The sequence below is a fragment of the Sardina pilchardus genome, chromosome 3, assembly GCF_963854185.1.
Source record: "Sardina pilchardus chromosome 3, fSarPil1.1, whole genome shotgun sequence".
Classification (NCBI taxonomy): domain Eukaryota; kingdom Metazoa; phylum Chordata; class Actinopteri; order Clupeiformes; family Clupeidae; genus Sardina; species Sardina pilchardus.
In genome coordinates this window covers 10470529-10491145 of record NC_084996.1, presented here as the reverse complement: position 1 = coordinate 10491145, position 20617 = coordinate 10470529, and the positions used below count along the sequence as shown (strand labels likewise).

The 20617-nt window shown below is 42.1% G+C and overlaps 2 protein-coding genes and 1 long non-coding RNA gene across 3 annotated transcripts; 2 read left to right on the top strand and 1 right to left on the bottom strand.

The window, feature by feature from the left end:
- The first annotated feature begins 735 nt into the window (after window positions 1–735).
- LOC134076602 (hexosaminidase D-like) lies at window positions 736–13610 on the top strand. Its single transcript, XM_062531728.1, has 14 exons — window positions 736–1029; window positions 7654–7751; window positions 7995–8301; window positions 8427–8536; window positions 8801–8888; window positions 9068–9232; window positions 10198–10372; window positions 11391–11462; window positions 11559–11763; window positions 12034–12116; window positions 12289–12364; window positions 12457–12555; window positions 12707–12796; window positions 12934–13610. The coding sequence occupies exons 2-14, from the start codon at window positions 7666–7668 to the stop codon at window positions 13121–13123; spliced, it is 1746 nt and encodes a 581-aa protein (XP_062387712.1). The 5' UTR covers window positions 736–1029; window positions 7654–7665; the 3' UTR covers window positions 13124–13610.
- Window positions 4923–7214, bottom strand: LOC134076083 (uncharacterized). Its single transcript, XR_009938534.1, has 3 exons — window positions 7134–7214; window positions 5944–6013; window positions 4923–5034 (listed from the first exon to the last, which is right to left on the bottom strand). It is a non-coding gene; the product is annotated as an uncharacterized LOC134076083 (long non-coding RNA).
- Window positions 13611–13842: 232 nt separating the features above from the next.
- rundc1 (RUN domain containing 1) lies at window positions 13843–20267 on the top strand. The gene is made up of 5 exons (XM_062531727.1): window positions 13843–14843; window positions 15759–15917; window positions 16149–16347; window positions 16550–16645; window positions 17249–20267. Exons 1-5 carry the CDS (start codon window positions 14451–14453, stop codon window positions 18157–18159), a joined length of 1758 nt encoding a protein of 585 aa, XP_062387711.1. The 5' UTR covers window positions 13843–14450; the 3' UTR covers window positions 18160–20267.
- The last annotated feature ends 350 nt before the right edge of the window (window positions 20268–20617 follow it).

Genomic DNA, 20617 nt, shown 5'->3' with positions numbered 1-20617 from the left:
TAGTTTGTGAAAACTATGCACATATGCACATATCCTATGCACATCAGAGGCCTGCTTCACTAATGTAAGATATATTTCCAATAGTTCATTGCTTTTGCATGATTGCATGAGAAATACTTCTGAAAATAACAACAATATATGGGTGCTATTGTTTTGTGATGTTTCCCTCATGCAAGCATCATACTGGCAAATGGAGGATAAATTGGTATGATTTATAATGAAATTTCATTTGAATGCCTGAATGAACAAATCCAGGAAACATAATACCAACTTTTGTCTATGGTAAACGGCCGACCTTATATGCCTGTTGGCAACAGGGACAAACTAACACCCTGCCTGCCCTGAAGGTGACCTGAAAATCATATGGTGGAGGTTGGCCGCCTCCTCCATTTCTGCAAACCTCAGCGGGTGGTATCCCTTTGCGTAAATCCTGTAACATCTTTAAGTGTTTTTAACTCTGTCTTTCTGAGAATGAACATCAGCAATGTCTATGGGGGCTTTTGCTTGCAATATAATGTGAAACTAAAATCCAAGCTATACAAAATTGTGTTTAAATACAAACACAGGCTGCACCAATAACAAAACCACCGGAGAGGTGGCCCTGAACATTATTAGAGCAGCCGTGCGCGTCTAGCCTGTTTAACCTGTCTCCTAGTGCCCAGTGCATTACCTACTGTAGTTGCATGAAAGAGCCTTGGACTTGCTGGTAGATTGACACGACGTTTGACCCACTGGTTGGTAGGGAGGTTTTTGGTATTATTCCCGCGTTATAGCCTACACCTGTTGGTGCTGGTGAGAACTAGGAAGTAGCCAATGTTTTCACTTGGAGTAACCTGCACGCCTCTACAGTTGCTAAGTAGGTGGACGGAATATGATTGAAGAGGACGTGCCAACCTAAGTTTAGGAGAAGATTACTAAATTATCGTATCGTATTCCAACGTCGGATTCGCAAAAAGCTACAGGCATTGAACGATCAATGACCTGTCAACTTCTCAACGATTGGCAGTGTCGCTAAGGCGTACTTCAAAGGTATGCCTAGCCTATTGTGGTCTTCAGGTTAAGGTCTTTTCACGACAGTATCATTCGCTATGCATAATTCTTGATAGGCCTAAACATTACGCTACCTCAGAATAATAAGGTTCTATCTGCATTCAGGTCAGTTTTGAGATATTGAGGTTTAAAGTTTTAGCATTGCAAATAGCAAAACTGACAAATGGAGCAGATTTCTTTATAGCACCAGAGTTACATACACCATACATGTATTCTACATCTGAGATATCAAAATTCTACATGAATTGTAAATTAGAGTTTTTGAAACAGGTCAATTGTAGATAGAACCTTGTAGCTCTAAACACTTACAGCCGCCTTGGAATTATAAGGTTCTATCTTCAAAAACAGAAAAAGGAACAATGATTATTGATGTATTCTAACAGTTTAGTTATAAATACTGTTGGAATGTTTGGTTTATGTAATAAAAAGGGTATTTTTATTAATAATATTTTAAATTGGCATGCATTTTTGCACTTACTGCTATAACACACTATTTATCCAGTGCATCATTTTACTTTCATCTTTCAAGCATTTTCAATAGAAAAGCAAAACAAGTTGAATGAATATTTAAAATCAGTCTTTATTTTGATAGTTTATCAGATCATATTTTAACAATCTAAATGTAAACTGTGTCATACAACATTACACATAGCCAGGAGACATAGCCCTGCCAGAAGGACACGAGTACTCATTGAGATAAAAACTGATCAAAAATGGTTTACTTATCAACAAGGTATTTCAAACCCAAGGTTGGTTACTTAAAATGGAGCTCATTTCAGATGCTGTTACTTGAAATAAGAATGATCTAATGCAGTAAAATATATACATACAGTAGTATCATTATATTCACTTAGCCTTCATCACATACTGTTCACTTATTCATCAACACACAACTAGCTCATGTTGACAATCTAACATTAAAGGTGCACTATGAGATCCTTTTTGACGTCACTTCTGTTAACGTTCCATAAACACCAAAACAAAACAAACGCAAGGGGCGCAGGATTTTAGAATGTTCGTTGCAAATCCGACATCAGCGTTCTATGCTTCCCCCTTCTGTCGGACTGACTGTCAGCTGAGTTATAGCAAAGTCTTTTTCAAGCAAGTGTCTCTGGTTATAGCCAGCAGTGGCGCCTGCTGTGCGTACCTTGAGACTATTCATCAAGGAAAGAAAATTACCCTTGTGCGTGTATTCACATCAAATTGGCCTACCATAACTTCCCAACTATGCACAGTATCCCATTAGCCGCATGCCATGCCATCAGGCTATTTACAATTTTCTATATGAAGTTTGTCAACACGTTATCAAAATTAACTTAATGCAGAGCTACTGTATATCCACGCGCACATATTTCATTTGAGCAGGAGAGATTACGCACGCAGGCGCGCAAGTAGGCTACTTGTTGTTTTCTTTTACTCGGCTATCTATTATGGTTATCAGAACACAATGTGACGCTAAATCACTAACTCAAATACTCATCGTGGATATCGCAAGTTCTTTTAAACAACGAAAAGAGAAAGAATGGAAGATGGAGGCAGGAAAGCTAGAGGAGATTCCAGATGGGCAATAACAAGCTAGGTAGACAATTTGTGTGCTTGTCGGAACGTTAGACTAACATTACAACACTCTTTAACATCAGACGTAATGCTTGAACAAAACTAAACGTAACTTAGCTGTGTAACGTTGTCCAAATGAGTATTGTGTAAGGGATAATCAACGACGCGCCGTGAAGTGGTGATAAGGACCCGACGCCGCAGGCGGAGGGGACTATAGCCTACACTTCGATAAGTGCATTATTTTCCTATAAACGCACGGCGCGGAGTTGATTATCCCGCTTATACCACTGCTACTATCACTTTCAAATTCATAATTGTGTTATTGCATGTGGATGTTATAGCCTACTATGTAGGCTACTTTTTTGCTGACCAATGCACAAATCTAAAACCGAGAAACGGACAAATATTGTACAATATCAGCAAAATATCAGCATTAATTCCTGCAGGCGCCCCTGATAGCCAGCCTCTGTAACTTGCTAACTTTAAGACCGTTAATTTGGATAACAACGAGATAGGCTACACTTACTCACGTAACCTTCGGCTGTAGGATAGATTATCGAAACACGTTCTGCACAACATTCGTTTTCCATGAACTTGTTCCATTAAGTCTAAGTAGTCAGGCTTTTTAAAACACTGCTAGCTGGTATAAAACGAGTGGAAAAGCCAGACCACAGGCAGCCCTAGGCAAATGATTTCCATGCAAACTGAAAATTGGACGATGAGTTGTGTTGGATTAATCCATTTACAGTTAGCGATTACGCAGTGATGCATTCATTCATCATGTCACGGGCAGACATTTTTTGGGGGGGTGTGAGGTCTCTGTTTTAACGATTTCCCCCCTTTTAATCCCCCATAAATACCAGTGGCCTAGGTCTAGTGAGGGAAATTAGCTTTATTTGTTATTAAAATATGACGAGGAGGACCCCAACGAGTTTCCTTCCACAACATCGGAAATCCTTAAATAAACAGTCTGATAGTCTATGGATAGCGCTGCCATATCCTACTAAACATGCCTTAAACTTCGTCAAACTATTTTATGTCCCGACTCGACTGTATGTGGCCTCGACACTTTGCGCACAGTAGCCTGGGCCTAGAGCCTAATGAAAGGGAGCGAGCGACATCTTTAGCCTACTGTCTATGAGCGACAGAGCACAGCAGCCAATTATGAAAAAGACGAATACCGTTAGACCAAGTTAACTTCAAGGATACGCTAGGCTGTCGTGGTTAGTAGGCTAGGCTGTCTGTCAATGTTGCAGTTGAGAGAAATAAGAGAATATGGGCTACAATGAACCTATTCTCTCAAGTCAGTCGACAACGAAAGATAGGCTACAACATGATGCAATTGGATCGGTCTTAAATTAAGCTATGGCATAGGCTTCTTGCAAACGACCGCTACAGGCATCAAGCTTGTGTTTTTTTGTGCTTTCACAGACTGCACGACAAGCTTTCACTGGAAGCAGCATATGCAGCGTGTTTTACAATTTTGATTATGATCACTGCTTCTTCATTACTCACAAACTGTTCGGTCCTGTTCTGGACTCCCGTTTTGGCCTAGGCTTATAGTGGTTGTCGTACCATGTTACTTGACTTAGCCTATACATTATATAGTGATTGGTAATGCGCCAGTGGCCGTAAACAAAGCTAACTTAGCCTACGGATAGAAAACAAGAAAAAAAGATGATAATATAACGTAGCTAAGTTAGTTTGCCTGCTAGCTAGCTTAACAGAATCTCCCAATGGGAATTGATGTGATCTATCCAGCGCATTTATAGGCCTACATTAGCCTATCTGACTAAGTAAAGGATATAGGCTTTCCTCCTTATTCAGTGGAAAGTTGAAAAAATGATAAATCGTGCCTTTCACACGGCCAGATCTTGCAGTTCATTACCGAGTAAAAAAAAAAAACCAGCTGACAACGGCAAAAACAGCTGTTTAGGTGGGTTTATGATTGAACTGTGTCTGAAATGTTGCGCTGAGTTTACCACAGTGGCGCGCCTGACGTCGAACTCAGAGCTTCATTCTTTTGACGTAATAACTGATCAATCTGGCTCTGTTCTAGAATCTTTGGTTTGTTATTGTTTTGGTGCACATCCTGCGCCCCTATTGTTGTTAACGTTTGTTTTGAGGATCACAGCCCCTGTGTTGTCTTTTGATATCGGGTTTTTTCACATCGTATTCAGTGGACAGACAGCAAGCTGATCAAGGGGAGAAACATACGATTTGAGATACAAATGAAATCTCGCTAAGATCAAGCAGGATCTCATAGTGCACCTTTAAGGCTTATGGAACAATAATTTTCTCATATCAATAAGGATCATATCAAAACAATTGTCTACAGACCACAACTCCTCTTTTAGGGTCCTCAACTCCTCCTCCACAGGTCTTACCTCGTCCGCCACCATCACAGAAATGCTCAACGATACCAACCTGTAGGAACATTTAAGCAATATAGCACGAGTGGGAGTGGGTTGTTGCTGGATATTCCCACGGGTGTTGTTCGGCCGTAGCCTCGAGGCCGGAGGCCGAGTGGCGCAGGCAACAACACCCGTGGGAATATCCAGCAACAACCCACGACCACGAGTGCTATATTGCTTTTATACAACAATTCTACCACTTGTTTTTTGCGCTAATTTCCCATTATAATGTAAACGTTTAAATCGCTAAAACTGTCTTGTTTGTAGAACTACTTCTCTCCGCCACAAATTTCTATTACTTGCAGGACAAACTGCCGTTACTAGTTCTAAATGGATGGTTGCTATGGCCAAAGGCCAGTCGTTAGTTCTAAAAGCACGTTGCTATGGCCAAAAGCCAGTCGTTAGTTCTATCTCCCCCGTTGTCAAGCAATGTAGCCTAATAAACGTTAGCTCGCATTGCGTCTGGTTAGGACATGCTTTTAGCTTTGAAACATCACTATTTTACTTGGCCTATATGCCATCCAACTAGCTAATATCCACCTCCGTCATATTCTATGTTCTGAGCGTCTGTATTTCAGCTTGGATGCAACGTGACAGTTCGTTTTACACTTCACAATTTGACATTGTATCGCGGAGTGATTTATTATTAGCTGTGAAAAGTCCGAGTGGATTATCGTGGGATATTTCAACTCATGGAACGTCTCTCGGCCAATCAGAAACCAAGAAACAGCTTCATAGAACCCAATTGTTGTATAATTCTGATTATACCATTGTTGTAATAATGTAGCACAATAGAAAGCATAACATTAAAGTCCTTTTAGGCCCATGTATACCCCCCCACACACACACACACACACACACACACCCACACACACACACGCACACACACGCACGCACACACGCACACAGATAAAAAGGTTACCTTTTTACTTGCTTCAGTCCCTCCTGCAGGTGATCTTTCTTTTCATCCCCTCTCTGCCTGGCATCTTCCTCTACAAACACATTACAGCACCATTACAGCAACAAATACAGTCAAATCCCAACAAAATCTTGGCAAACATCAGTTCAAAATAGATTTGTTATGGCTGGCGCTAGCTAGTATAAAATATACTCATGTCAAGTCAATGTATAATATAGCACATTTAAAAGCAGCAGCATTACACCAAAGTGCTTAAATATGTCCTCAGCAAAATCCAAAAGCTATAATGCAATTGCACATGGAAATTCAGTCATATCCAATCATCTCCTTGGCAAACATAAACTTAATTTCCAACTTGATTTGTATCATATTAGTTACTGATAGCTGACGCTATCTAACGTTAGCTAACGCTAGCTAACGTTAGCTAGCATGAGCTATTTTTAAGAGTTCTCGTCAGAAGAATCCAAAAGCATGTTAAAGAAAGATATTATTTCAACAAAATCCCATTTTAGGTTGAGGCTTGCCTTAAAATGATGGCTAAATTACAGATAAGCTACTAAATTAACATTAGCACTCTACCAATAGCCTGGTAGTATAGCCTAGCTATTTGGCAATGAGTAGCACTGCTATCTCCTCAGCTAGCTTCTAATACTTCACAGGAATGCAAGGGGGCAGCGAACGTTCTGAGAGTGTAGACAGTATGGCGGCCGCCATGCTAACGAGAAGACCGTGGCTAGCTGGCCATTCCATTGAATCCTATGGGGCGTAAGCGCCACTTTGACATCAAATTACGTTAGAGCTGAAGCGTTTTAAGCCTTTATATGAACATTTTCTATTGTCGGGGTACATACTACATTGTGAAATTGACATAATAATCTCGTAACTGTCTTATCGGCTGAGTAATTAACGTTTTTCGAAAGTCAATGCTAAAGTGTTAAAGGCGCATGCGTCCAGCGAGAGTAAAGCGTCGCCATAGGTCAGACTACGTGCCTACGTCACATGTACGACACCTGAGCCTGCGCAGGAGACCTATGACGAAATAAGAAGACCTAAAAAAAACCGTTGAAATTTGCTTCCTCGGTCTCTGCTGCCGTCTACGTGATAGCTCTGTCCATATCTTTTACTGTCTATGCAGGAATGACAATTTCCTCAACTAGAACAGAAATTAAAGCAGTTTTAAGAAGAGCACTCACCTGTTCTTATTTAGTTCATCGATGAAATCACAAACTCTTAAATTGCGGGTAGATCAGGCTTTGGCTTTAGATCTGCCAAATACTGGGGTGAAAATGACCTGGCACCGTAAAGAGACAGTATTTGATTGGTCCTTCTGTAAACATTCCAAAAGATGATTGGGCCACATAGATAGAACCTTATAATTCCAAGTCTGAGTGTAACTTTGTAGATAGAACCTTTTTGTTTTCTGAATAAAACACCCAAATTTTATTTTATTTCTAAAAAACATCTTAAATAATGTTCACAACTTCTACCAGAGTAAGAATATGTAAATAACTCAATTTTGACAAAAATGTCAGATAGAACCTTTTTATTCTAGGGTAGCGATTAGTTACATGAATAATGTTAATAATTATTAGGCCTATCTTCTGAATGCATTAACCTCAAGGATTTTTTCTTTTCCTTCAGTCATTGGATAGTGTCACAAAACATACAAAATTCTAAACACAATTGAAACACTTTTGATTTGTTTTATTTCAGGCTGGTTCAACTATGCTGAAACAGAAGGCACTGAGGGTGTTTGTTTTTTGTTTTTGTATCTTTCTTTGGATTGCAGTGAGGTTTTTTCTTCATGAGAGGTAAGTTGATGATTTTTCTTCTAGGCATCTAGATCAATAATCATAACATTATTATTATAGGGTAATTATATTGAAAGTGTCTTTCTTCTCAGTAGAAGTTGTCTCTTATGTTTACAATTAATTATAGAATGAATATGACATGTGTCCTAAAACTGTTGAATGTATTGTCATGAACTGCTTGCTTTTGCTACTTTCGTCATTAAGACATAACAATCTAATTTCGCAGCTCATTTATGTTTCCAGTGACTTAACAAAGAATGTTGAGAGGGCTTTCCCTCAGCAGCAGTTGCAGGATGAGAAAAGCGGTGTGAATGGACAGAAATCAGGGGCCCTTGATGGGGCTCCTCATGGAGAAAAGGACTTGGCAAATCTCAAGGCAAATCTCAAGGCAAAGCTCAAGGCTGAGGTAGAGGAGATGCCAAAGCAATCGAAATCACACATAGAGCTAAAAAGATCCATTGATGATCTACAAAGACCCATCAAGAACCTACGGAGCATCGTACACTTAGATCTGAAAGGTGCTGCGCCAAAAGTGAAATATCTCGAACAGGTAGGTGACTGCATGGGAGTAAATTCATCTTTGTGTGAGAGGAGCAACAACAACAATCTACTACCAGCTGAACAGGTAGAGCCCGTATAGCCTCTCATTACCTTTTGTCATGGTGTGCCTCCTAGATCTTCCCTCTCTTCTCATCTCTTGGAGCAAGTGCAGTTCTGATGGAGTATGAAGACATGTTTCCATATGATGGAAACCTTACTCTTCTAAGATCCTCATTTGCATACAGGTCAGGTGCCATGTAGTCAAGAAGTTAATCTTCTTTAGATCGATACTGTATATACACAAGTTACAGTGTTAAAGTATTTATGGAGCAAAATTGTAATTGTTGCTTTGTGCCAGAAAAATAATAATATACGATCACACACATTCTCTTTTTTTGTCAGTTGATAATGCTGATAAAGCAAGTTGCTGAATGTTGAAAATGAGGGATGCCCTCAATGAGTTTCCGAGAACTAAAATACAGGTTGAATGTTGCTTTTCCATTTAATAGTGTGAAAGACATCATGGAAATAAAGCGACTAGCGACGATCAGTAACCTCGAGATTATTCCACTGGTGCAAACCTTCGGACACCTTGAGGTACACCACTTCTAAGGATTTTGACCATTTCAAAGACCTTCGGCAGTGGTATATTTTACACTGCGTTCAAATATATCATTTGTATTTAAATGCCTTTTCATAAGAACACAGACAGTGTTTGCTGACAAAACTAAACTCAGTGTTTGCTGTTTTTACTCCCTTTTCATTCCTTTTTACAGTTTGTTCTGAAGCATGACAAATATTTTGACTTAAGGGAGGTGGCAGAGTTCCCCAACAGCCTGAATCCGCGTATTCCCAGCTCCCTAGCACTGCTGAAGGACATGCTGGCACAGGTCATGAAGCTGCATCCAGAAGCAAAGCACTTCCACATCGGATGTGATGAGGTCAGCTGGGACAGGGCTCAGCAACAGGCTGAAATGTTGATCTCATGGAGTTTACAGTGTACATCAGCTTTAGATGCACCACCAAAGGAGATTGACTGTATATTCTCCTGTATATGTCTCAACTAAATCAGTGAATGGAGGTGAAATCTGACAATGCCAATCTGACATCCTGTGGTGTTCAGTGGAATACCACAGTCATTATTGGGGGTCAAGCAAGTAAAGCCGCGTAGTTTCATAGTTTAATGTCAGCAACTCAAGCACTCTAGGGCCACCAACAGGTCAAAGTTGGATGTGCATTCAGGCATGTAACATTCAACCTGTTTTCCCAAAAATGAGGTATCGTTGGACCAAGTCAGTTTCCGCCATGATGAATTTTCGGCTATACTGGATTTTTATTAAAAAACCCAAAAAGTTTTCATAGATCACAAAATTGCCACAGACCATCTTCAGACCATGTCAGACCAGTGCATTACCAGAGCCATTGACAAAAAGTATACCATGTTCATGTATCAAAATTAAACTTGGTACATGAACTTCGGACCCCATTAGGATGCTCAAGAAATTTGGTGACCTTTGACCTCTAGGGGTGCTGCAACTACCAAAAATGTTCTCGGACATGCGTTAATACATGTTACGCATATTTGACCTGTATGCCTGATGTTGAAAAATGTGCTGTTGGAATCCTTGGATCAAGCCAAGTTCAATCCTCCCAATTTCACTGGTGGCACCCGTTAGTGAACCGCACCTGAGCAAGCACACTTTGAAGTTCCTTGGAAATACTCTAGTTTACTATTATCATCTATTCACACCATCTTATATTTGTTCATAGATATATGGGCCTCTTTAGAGAGAAGAGACAGCTCCAGTCCTTGCTTTACTCTTAGTGGTCTGTTTAACACTGTTTGATGAGGTTGTCTTTTGCATGTATCCATCCAAACCTGTGTGTTCTTACTCTTGCTCTGCAGGTGTATGGCCTGGGAAAGGCCCAGGACTCCAAGGCTATAAGTCAAGAGGAGCTTGGGCAGCTCTACCTCAGTCATGTTACTGCAGTGGGAATGTTTATGACTGAGACCTGGCCCAGTGTGAAACTGCTTATTTGGGACGACATGCTGAGAAAGATCAGCGTTAATGCATTGAAAGGTACAGACTTAATTATTTCGGTCTCTTGAGAAATAGCCTGGTCTCTGGCTACCCTCTTCGCAATATCCAAGTCAAGCATTACCCTGCTCAGCTCCCATAGTGCTTCACTTCAAACCTCTATAGCCTTTTTCCACCTACAGAGAACGGGTTCCGTTTCCATTCGTGGACCAACATTTGAACTATCCAGAATATTTCGACCAAACAAAGAATGGTTTGGGACGTGGCACCTTGGTTTGGATCTTAAACCAGAACATAGCTGTTTTGTTCCGTGAACCAGAGTAGGCGTGTCATCCTGCTGCTCATAAGTTTTCCATATCAACTGTTGCCATGAGTAAAAAAAAAACTAGCCAACTACTGCAGTCGTTAACTAGTATTTTGCACAGCTAATTTCTGCTGTTTTTATGGGACAACTGTTCATATCATTCTTCCGTTCAAGCATCTCATTAATGTCTGTTTGGCAAAGGCAACACCCATTGTTGATAATGGCCCCTTGATTCGGTTCAAACCTGGTGGAAATGCGGACTGGTAAGCACCAATTGGTTCAAAGAATCCTGAATGGAACTGGTTCAAGAACACATTCTCTGTCGGTCGAAAAACGCCCTTAGAGTTTTCTTTAACTTGTTTCAGACATCATAGTAGTCTACCTTGTGCAAAGATTAAAAATATTTATAAGCTTTGACTAATTATGATTTCGCTTCCTTTAACCATAAATTCTTGTCTGTTAGTTTATTCATAATATAGTTAACCTGACAAGGATACAAAGATGCTTATTTGTCACATACATATGATCACTAATGTAAAGAATGCAGTGAAATTGCAGTTCACAGCAGTCGTGTGTGTGTGTGTGTGTGTGTGTGTGTGTGTGTGTGTGTGTGTGTGTGTGTGTGTGTGTGTGTGTGTGTGTGTGTGTGTGTGTGTGTGTGTGTGTGTGTGTGTGTGTGTGTGAAAGTTAAGAAGTCTGAGACTTCTTAATAACTTAATAAAGACTACTGAATAACTGGAGAATTGTATTCATCAGAATCAGGTTTGCCAAAACTAGCAGCCCCAGTGGTTTGGAAATATTTACCAACGCTGGACTTCAAAGCCATAAGTATGTGTCTTCGTCTACATCTTTAGATAAAAGTGATAACAATAAAAATACCACAAAGAATGTATAATATAACAATGCTTGTGACTTTGTTTAAAGATGGCTGGTTATCTAAATACCAGGAAGCTGGGTTCAAGCATGTGTGGTTTGCAAGTGCATTTAAAGGTGCATCAGGACCTGACCAGATGTGGACACCATTTGGAACCCACCTATATAACCACTTGTCTTGGCTGGACATTGTAGCGTACATGAGCAGCTATCCTGACTTAACTCTAGAGGGTTTAATACTAACTGGCTGGCAAAGGTGAGAAAACAATTTAATGGCATTAACTTAAGCAATCTTAGAGAGCAGGTGTGCACATCCAGAGGCAGGTGCCGGAATCCGATCATTAACTTAAGCAATACCTAAAAACAAGCTCTGCCCAGCAACCTCACATTTTGAAACTGAATAGCCTCTGACTGTGTGAGTTTTAATTTTCAATATTTGCTACAGTAATCTTATTTGAGACTGAAACACCTTGACTCTTACTAGTGTCCTTGAGTTTATACTATAACTTCCTTAAATGCTTTGCAGGTATGAACACTTCAGTGTCCTGTGTGAGCTGCTCCCAGTAGGGATCCCTTCCCTAGCTGTGTGTCTCCAGACTCTTAAGCATGGTAGGTGTAATGCTGACAGAGGGAGTGGTCGATAAAGACAGGGAGGATGAGAGACATTCAAAAAGGCTGACAAAATAATTGTTTGCATGTTTGTGTGTGTGTGTGTGTGTGTGTGTGTGTGTGTGTGTGTGTGTGTGTGTGTGTGTGTGTGTGTGTGTGTGTGTGTGTTCAGGTTCGTTTAATGATAAGGCAAAAGCAGAGGTTCACCATATCTTGGGCTGTGAAGTAAAATTGGATAAAGAATTATGGTATGCACAGACAGTACAGTATATAACACATTGACACATACAGTACAATATATTTGGCAAGTTCTACTCTAATCACGCTTGATACTCTACAGTTATGGCAGTGGCGCCTTTGCTGGTGCTGAGCTTTATCACCTGGTGCACCGTATCCACATAGATTTCCAATCATCAGTGGACGACTTCTTGCAGAATAGGTAACTCTATTCCTCATGTACTTCATGAGGATAACATTATGTGTGATATACAGTACATCCGTAAACGGACGGACACATAAATACTTGTGCATTAATGTGTAACCCACATTTGATCAGCCTCTCAAATCTCTGTTTTCATTCTGTGGTACAGACACCTGAGAGGGGCTTATAGTCGGTATCATCACAAGTACAGCTTTGGAAATCCACGAAATCTAGGCTTATTCCAACATAAGCTGATAAGGTTAGTAATGACAATATGCACGGGCACAAAGCAAAACATGTTAGAAATTGATTACACATCTTCTTGCTTAGGGGCTTTTAGCATTTAAGTATTTGCTGAATGGTCCGAGACACGGTTCCACTGTTTTGTTTTTATAGCACACTGAAGGAATGGGAGGCTGTGATAGAGAACCTCCGCTCTGAGATGGAAGCCATCTTCTTTCCAGACACGATTGAGGAGTGGATGGAGGAGAATGTCAACCAGCATATGGACATGCTCCGGAACATGTTGCAAGACGTACAGAGGATCAGCCAGCGCAAAGGACGTCCAAAATCCCAAAAGGCTTGATTAGGATGTGACCTATAAAGTATAAGCGGCAAATGCAGGGATTTTGAACTAGCCTACATGGCATTGTTCAAATTAAACTCATTCATAGCTACAAAAGCTATCACTGGGCAGAAGATTGTCTTTTGGAAAGACAGTAGAAATGTCCTTTTTTTAATGGACTTGTTGCAGAGATGTTTTTGAGGAATTGTTGTTTTAAACAAAAACATGACATAAAGGATCTGAGGTGTTTCTGAATGGTGGTGGTGTGTAATCAGGGTGGAGTTATAAAAACAAAGCATTTATACTGTCTGTATCAATCTGTTGCCACGGTGTGTGGATCTGACTGCCATGAAAGAGGCAGGTTATAGGCCAATGTGTACAGTTTTACCTCATTTTCTTTTAAATAACTTTACCTTGAGTGTATAACATATTACTAGTTCTGTAAAAAGCAAAACAAATGTAGTAGGCTAATTTAATAAATAGCCTACCCCAGTGGTGATTGATGCAATGAGTTGCCTTTAGGCCTATTTATGCAGTCATAGCCTACAGACTTTAACCTCCCTCTTTGCCAAATCAAACAGACCAATTGCATAACTAGCCTACAAATATCTAATTTTGTGGCGGCCGGGCGTAGGCCTACACCCTTATTGGTCACTGGCACATTGGGTGGGAATGCAGTGACATGAATGGAAAGCCCTGATAATGGCATGTGCAAATAAAGGCACCTACTTCAACCCTTAAATAGTCACTGAATGCAAAGAGGCCTACACAGGCGTGAGGGGTGTCACCCTTTTTCTTAAATCTAGAGAGATTGAGGTGTATCACTTAATAGCGGTATTTGATAGTAGGCCTAAGAGGCAAAATTCTACCATAGAAGTTGAAGCAGAGACTTTGGTTGAAGAGCAATGATCTTATTCTACTGTGCCTGTGTGTTTCTCTCCCGACCAGTCAGTCAGACAGTCAGTCACCCAGCCCTTGCGTATCCAAGGAGATGTAAAACGCTGGCGTCATCACGCTCTACGTGACATCCTGGTTTAGAAAATCGCTGAGCTGTATGCCAACTGGATTATGGGAAAGACCTGCCATGTCCCATGAAACATACTTACAGATTGAGTAAATCTACTCTTGTGTTGACGTAGCTCATCTAAAACTACTGACTGGCGCACAAAGCTGGATTCAAGATGGCGTTGCACCTGCTACTACAGTCTTAGATTATTCAAAACGAAATCAAAATATTGCCCTAGTTAAGGGCACAAGCCGAAAGTACGGGTAGGTTATTTTACGGGTGCTTGCTGGTCCGGTTTTTAACTAAATCACGAGACGGCGACGCTGTCCAGCTGTGAGACAAATGTCAGCAGAGGAGCTGTCAACATCGGACAGCGAAGCTGTTGTGGCTGGTCATGGAGAGCGATGGGCTCCTGTTGGAGCTGTGGCCAACCCGGAGGATGAACGAGGGAAACGGGACTTGCTGGAGCCCAGAAGGTCAGGCTCGCTGCCGGCCAGTGAAACTGATATGGCTGCCAGGCTGCGGAAACTGGAAGAGGAGCGAGAACTGTCGAATTCCTCGCTTCTCGCCCTTACTTCACACTTTGCACAGGTGCAGTTCCGACTGAAGCAGGTCGTTCATGCACAGAACGACGAGAAGGAGAGAATGCTCATCGATCTCGAGGAGTTCGCTTTCAAAGGTTGTCCGCATGTTGTTGGCTGTCGGGCAAAGGATGCGCAAATGCTGGAGAACTCGGTGAGTGAGTTGCCCATATAATGTCAAACAGCTGCATATGTCTGGATTCAAGCCTGCATGTTGCTATTATTTTCATTTCTAATAGAACAACAAAAACAAGATTTAGAACAGTAAAAGTCCTGCGATTTTTTTCTCAATTAGCGTAGTCTACTCAGTCAAAATCTTAGGGATGCAAATACATAGAATAGGCTGAGAGCTTATAGCTACATGATTTGCTTCGATTTCACGCTAAGACCTGCCCTGGATAAACAGCATAACATCAAGGCACGCGAAGTGACAATATGGAGAGAGATAAGCAGGGAAGCAATCAAAAGACAGCCTCCCCGCTCACGCACTCGCTGTTTGCGGCTCTGACAGATTCAAATTGTCCTGATGTCTTTCAGTTATTCACTTACTCCACACACACACACACACACACACACACACACACACTTTTCTGAATGCTGCGATACGTTATGATTTCAGTAACCAAACGATGTGCAGAAGCAGCAGTGTAAACTGATTGCAGAAGGAAGCTGTACCATTGTTTTTCCTGTCTCCACCCATGCACTCATAAAAAAAAAATCTCCTCTGCAAATTTGCTGTAAAGTTGTTTCCTTTTTCCTTCTGTGCTCTGTACATGCCATCTTTGCAGGAGGAACTCGTGAGTATTTTCTCTAAGATCTGTCTTCACCTCTGTCTTACTCTGTCTCTCTCTCTTGCTCTCTGTCTCTCTCTCCGTCTCACAAGACATTGTAAAACAGATCCTCTTTCATGTGAACACATTAGACAATTTCTATCAAACAAATAAGTTCAGCAAGTTGTTTGACATTCCTCAGTTCCTTGTCTGATTAGCTGTTTAACTTGATCTAATAAACTGATGGGTTTTCCATTTGTGTATGATTGTGTTGGGTCCGCGTGCCTCTTTGATCACAGAGTGAGCGGGAGAAGAGGGAGCGCTTGGAGGCCCAGAGAGAGAAGCAGAAGGAGCTGATAGTGCAGCTGAAGACCCAGCTGGATGACCTGGAGCGCTTTGCCTACCAGGAGGGCAGTTATGATTCCGTGCCTCAGTCAGTGGTGATGGAGAAGCAAAGGGTAAGTGGCTCTGTCCATTGCATCCCTTGCCTCGGAAACGTTGGTAGCGACTGTGTAAGGAGGATGACTGATGATTGTTTTGTTTATTCACAGGTTTTTGATTTCTCTACTGTCAGCACTATATTTTCAATCGTTTTGTGTTTAGTGAAAAACGTCATGCATGCACAAGCATGGACCTGGCATTTGAGGATGTGAAATCAGCAATGTCTTCGTGACATGTTTTCTCTGCAGGTGATCATTGATGAACTGATTAAAAAACTGGATGTGAATCTCAATGAGGACATTGGGCAGCTGAGTCCAGAGGAGCTGAGGCAGAGAGTGGACGCCGCCATTGCCCAGATCGTCAACCCGGCCCGGGTCAAAGAGCAGCTGGTGGACCAGCTCAAGACCCAGATCCGAGATCTGGAGATGTTCATCAACTTCATCCAAGGTACGTTAACTGACTATCTGAGAAGGCATGGTGTTGCCAAGGATTTTTTTACTGTTACAATCTGTACTCTCATTTGTCTCGATATTGGCATCTTTTGACTGAATCCTCGTGAAACCAGTCCTGTTTCGTGTTTTTGGAAAACTGTCTTTTGGCATGTTGCATTGTATTAAGCCACACATTTTGGACTTCCATGTGTGCACAGATGAGGTGGGAAATCCTTTACTCTCTGATGGTCAACACAGCCAGCAGGCTGGGACGTCCCAACCCAACTCCAGAGGCCCAGGGGGGAGAAAGAAAGGTGAGTTATTTTGGTTGTGTATTAGGGCGCACTCACACTAGGTACGTTTCACCCGTACCGTACTGGAGCACGGTTGCCTCTGGTCCCTGGTCTGCGCTCACACTGCATATAATCAAACCGTACTTGGGTACGATTGAGTTGCTGTGTTCTAGAATCTTTATGCAACGTGTGATTGATAATTGGAATGTTATTGTTTATTTCATCATTAATGACGTCGTGCTTCCATGCGTACCGTACCACCTCCTCCAAGCGTACTAGCGTACCGTACCCCGGTACGGAACGAAGTGATCACACTGGTCAAACGAACTGGACTTTAGGAGCAAAGTGTACTCGGGTACGGTACAAATTGCCTAGTGTGAGTACGCCCTAAGTCACAATGCCTTATACTAGTCATGCTGAATTAAAGCCATTCACCATTTAATGCTAACTAATGTAAGGCATTTAATGCAGCTATTTATGCAGTTCAATATGCATGTTATATAATACATTCTTGCTTTTTATGTATGCAATGCATTCTAGCTATTTAACATGTGATAAATTCATGATATAGATGAGTGTATTCCGGTATTTCGAAAAACCCATCTTGTTGTTTGCTGTGTGCAGTGGACCCCGAGCAGGCCCAGAGGATTCGTGAAACTGGCCTGCAGCTGATCCAGCGTGCCTTGGCCGTCCTGCAGATCTTTGCCGTGAGCCAGTTTGGCTGCGCCGCGGGCCACGTGCCCCAGACCCTGTGGTCGCAGGGCGGCGAGGCCAGCCACCCGGACTACGGCCCCCTGCTGCAGCGCCTGGAGGCGGCCGTGGAGAGCGTGCGCATCCAGGCGGCCGGCCGCCAGTCGGTCTCCCAGGAGGAGCAGCACATGGTCAGCTACACGGTGTGCCTGTCGCCCGGCGGGCCGCGCGACGAGCTGACCACCGCCGTGCGCAAGGACCTGGCCATGGCCCTGCGCGACCTGCTGGCCCACGGCCTGTACGCGCCCTCGCAGGGCATGAGCCTGGTGCTGGCGCCCATCGCCTGCCTGCTCCCCTACGGCCCCGGCCAGGCCAAGAACATGCACCCGTGGGAGCTCTTCGTCAAGTACTACCACTCCAAGGACGGCCCGGCGTTCGTGGAGTCGCCGGCGCGCCAGCTCTCGCAGTCCTTCAGCCTGCCGGTGGGCGGCGGCGGGGGTGCCGGGGCGGGCGCCGGGGGTCCGGTGACGGTGACGCCCAAGCAGTCGCTGCTGTGGGCCGTGCACTCGGTGCTGCACGAGCACAGCCGCTACAAGCGCGGCGCCGACTCCGAGTTCAAGGCGCTGGTGTGCGTGGCGCTCAACGAGCGGCGCCTGGTCTCCTGGATCAACCTGCTATGCAAGTCGGGCGCGCTGGTGGGGCCGTACTACCAGCCGTGGAGCTACATGGCCCAGACGGGCTTCGAGGGCGCCCTGCGCATCCTCGGCCGCCTCAGCCACCTCAAGTTCAGCCTGCCCGTCGATCTGGCCGTGAGGCAGCTGAAGAACATCAAGGACGCCTTCTGAAGCGGGAGAAGATACCGGGTACCCGGGGAGACGACGGAGCCTCTTTCAGCTTTCTCGCCCCTTCTTCTCTCCCGCTCCCTCTCTCCACTCTTTCCCTCTCTTTCTCTCTGTCTCGCTGTCTCTCCCTCTATCTCTATCTCCTTGTAGTTCTCTCTTTGCCTTGCTGTGCTTTCCACCGACGTGCTCCTGTGTTATTCCAACTGAAGAAATGATGCAGAAAAGAAAAGAATGAGTTAGGGAGAAAAGGACGGAGGCAAAGAAAAGATGGAGACCACAGGCGATGGGGCCTTCACTGTTTGTCCATTCAAACTAATGAGAGAAGTGGGAGTCATAAATATGCTGCATTGCTATTCCCTAGCAGGGACATGTGTTACGATAAAGCTTGTGTTATCTAATGTTACCTGCAGAAAAATCAAACATCCCTAAAATGCTGGAAAGTTGTTACTTCTCCGTCTTTGCAGTGATTTCTGCATGAGTGCCCTGCAAAGCGGTCCAGACAAATCGAAGTTACCAACACTATGATGCTTGAATAAGTTGTCAGTGAAGTCCATCATAATCATGTGTGTAGTACTTTATGTCCGATAAACTGCTACTATTAATGGTGCATAAATGTTATGCACTTTTGGAGTGTTGAAACTTTTTGCTGCATGCCATTGACAATGATTTGAATGTTAATGCCAATTTTTATCCTTCTCCTTATGGAGATTTAGTATCAGTCTACTATCAAAAAATATACAGTGTGTGTTCTTCATACATAACTGAAAATACTCTCAAAATTAATCATTTGACACTGTTACATTGTGAATTGTATGTGTGTCTCTTGTATTTATACAGAACGTCTGTCGGCTTTAGTCAATGAGTGGTCTCACCATGGCGACTTGTTTTGAAAACCTCTCAAGAATGCTGTTTGAGTGCCTATTAGCAAGAAAAGAGCAGAGGAAACATCCTGATAAACCAGGACTGTTCACACAGAAACATTATATGACGCTGTAACAGGTGTTATTGGTATAGGTGAGTCATTGTTCACACGGCAAGTGATGGCAGCTGTCACCCAAGACGTGGCAGTTTACTATCTTATGAAATTGTCCCTGTGGAGATCAAACTACAAGTATCATTAGTTACCAGACAGTAAGGGACCAAGTCACCATGTTTCCTAGAGCTCAGTCGTTTGTCCCCTGAATGTAGAAAAAAAGGAGGGAAATACCTGCTGCAAACATTACACCATTATATTTTCAACTATTTCTAATTACCTATATCATGTTATGAATATATGTCAATTTGAAATTGCTGGATTTCTTCATTTTTGTAAGCAGTTGATGTCATATCCTCAACCAAAGTTGAGGAAAACATTCTGAAACCTCAGTGGCTTTTAGTGATCAAAAGGCCTGCTTGAATCCTCCCTCAAGTGTCAACCTGCTGCTCATGACCTTTTAAAGAAAGAGGCCATTTTAGTTCATAATAAAAGATAGAACTATATTTGTATAATCTATGCTTAAGCTTCCATTTTATCAATGGAATAGGGGAATGCTTTGTGGAATGTTTCAAGGTGAAATTGTTCTCTTTTGTTTGATGAAGAGTGATATGTTCTGTAATCTTTACACATGAAAAATAGGGTTGTCAAAGTGAACAGAACTGAAGTTCTGAATGTACCAAATTATTTATTCCCAATCTAATCAGGTATATTTGATTTATCTATGTAGCAAATTAGTGATGTCTCTATAGTTAACCCTTTTATGATATTAATTTACTGTATTTGTTCAAAGGTTTTTTTCTCTTTTGTAGATTCCTGAAATTATGTGTTTGTTTTGTATTATTTATTTATTTATCTATCAGCGAATCACTTTAGAAGTAGTTATTTTGGGAAACTTAAATCTATGTTTACCTGACAGCAATTCAGTTACACACTTATTTCACAGCAAGATCTGTAGTGACTATGTGATTATGTTGTTAATTATTTCTCATTTGTGTTCTTAAAAAATGAATTTAGTGTTTATTAGCACTCCTCTTGTACACATCCAGTGTAAATGATCTACTGTTACTCCTCCGTGTAAAATCTTGTTTTTACCCATGTAAAAGAGACCAAATAAACCCACCAGGAACGTGGCTGATGTCTGATCTGAATGAATGAATTATTTGAAAGCATTGTAGGCCCTACCTCGGGGCACTGTGTTCATGGGTGTTTGGGGGGCGGTATGTAACAATTTGTTCCCACAAATCCTGAAAGACCTGGAATTTCAGAGACATTTTCCAATCATGGAAAACACCTGGAAATAAATTCAAATTAATAAATAAGGTATGGGAAATAAATATATATCTTCCATTGAAAAATTTAATAGCATTGCAGCCCCTCATTCATTTAGCAATATTTTTTTTCCAAATTAAGCAGAACATTTCTCAGTTTACCTGCAGCAGGCCCTACTAGACTTGAATGACTGGACTTAGGGCCTACATTAATTTG

Coding starts and splice junctions, on each gene's coding strand:
- rundc1 (XM_062531727.1), top strand. CDS start 14,451: ATGTCAGCAGAGGAGCTGTCAACATCGGACAGCGAAGCTGTTGTGGCT. Junction 15,918..16,148: donor TGGTGATGGAGAAGCAAAGG/GTAAGTGGCTCT, acceptor TTTTCTCTGCAG/GTGATCATTGATGAACTGAT. Junction 16,348..16,549: donor GTTCATCAACTTCATCCAAG/GTACGTTAACTG, acceptor ATGTGTGCACAG/ATGAGGTGGGAAATCCTTTA.
- LOC134076602 (XM_062531728.1), top strand. CDS start 7,666: ATGCTGAAACAGAAGGCACTGAGGGTGTTTGTTTTTTGTTTTTGTATC. Junction 8,889..9,067: donor AAACCTTCGGACACCTTGAG/GTACACCACTTC, acceptor TCCTTTTTACAG/TTTGTTCTGAAGCATGACAA. Junction 11,764..12,033: donor ATACTAACTGGCTGGCAAAG/GTGAGAAAACAA, acceptor AATGCTTTGCAG/GTATGAACACTTCAGTGTCC.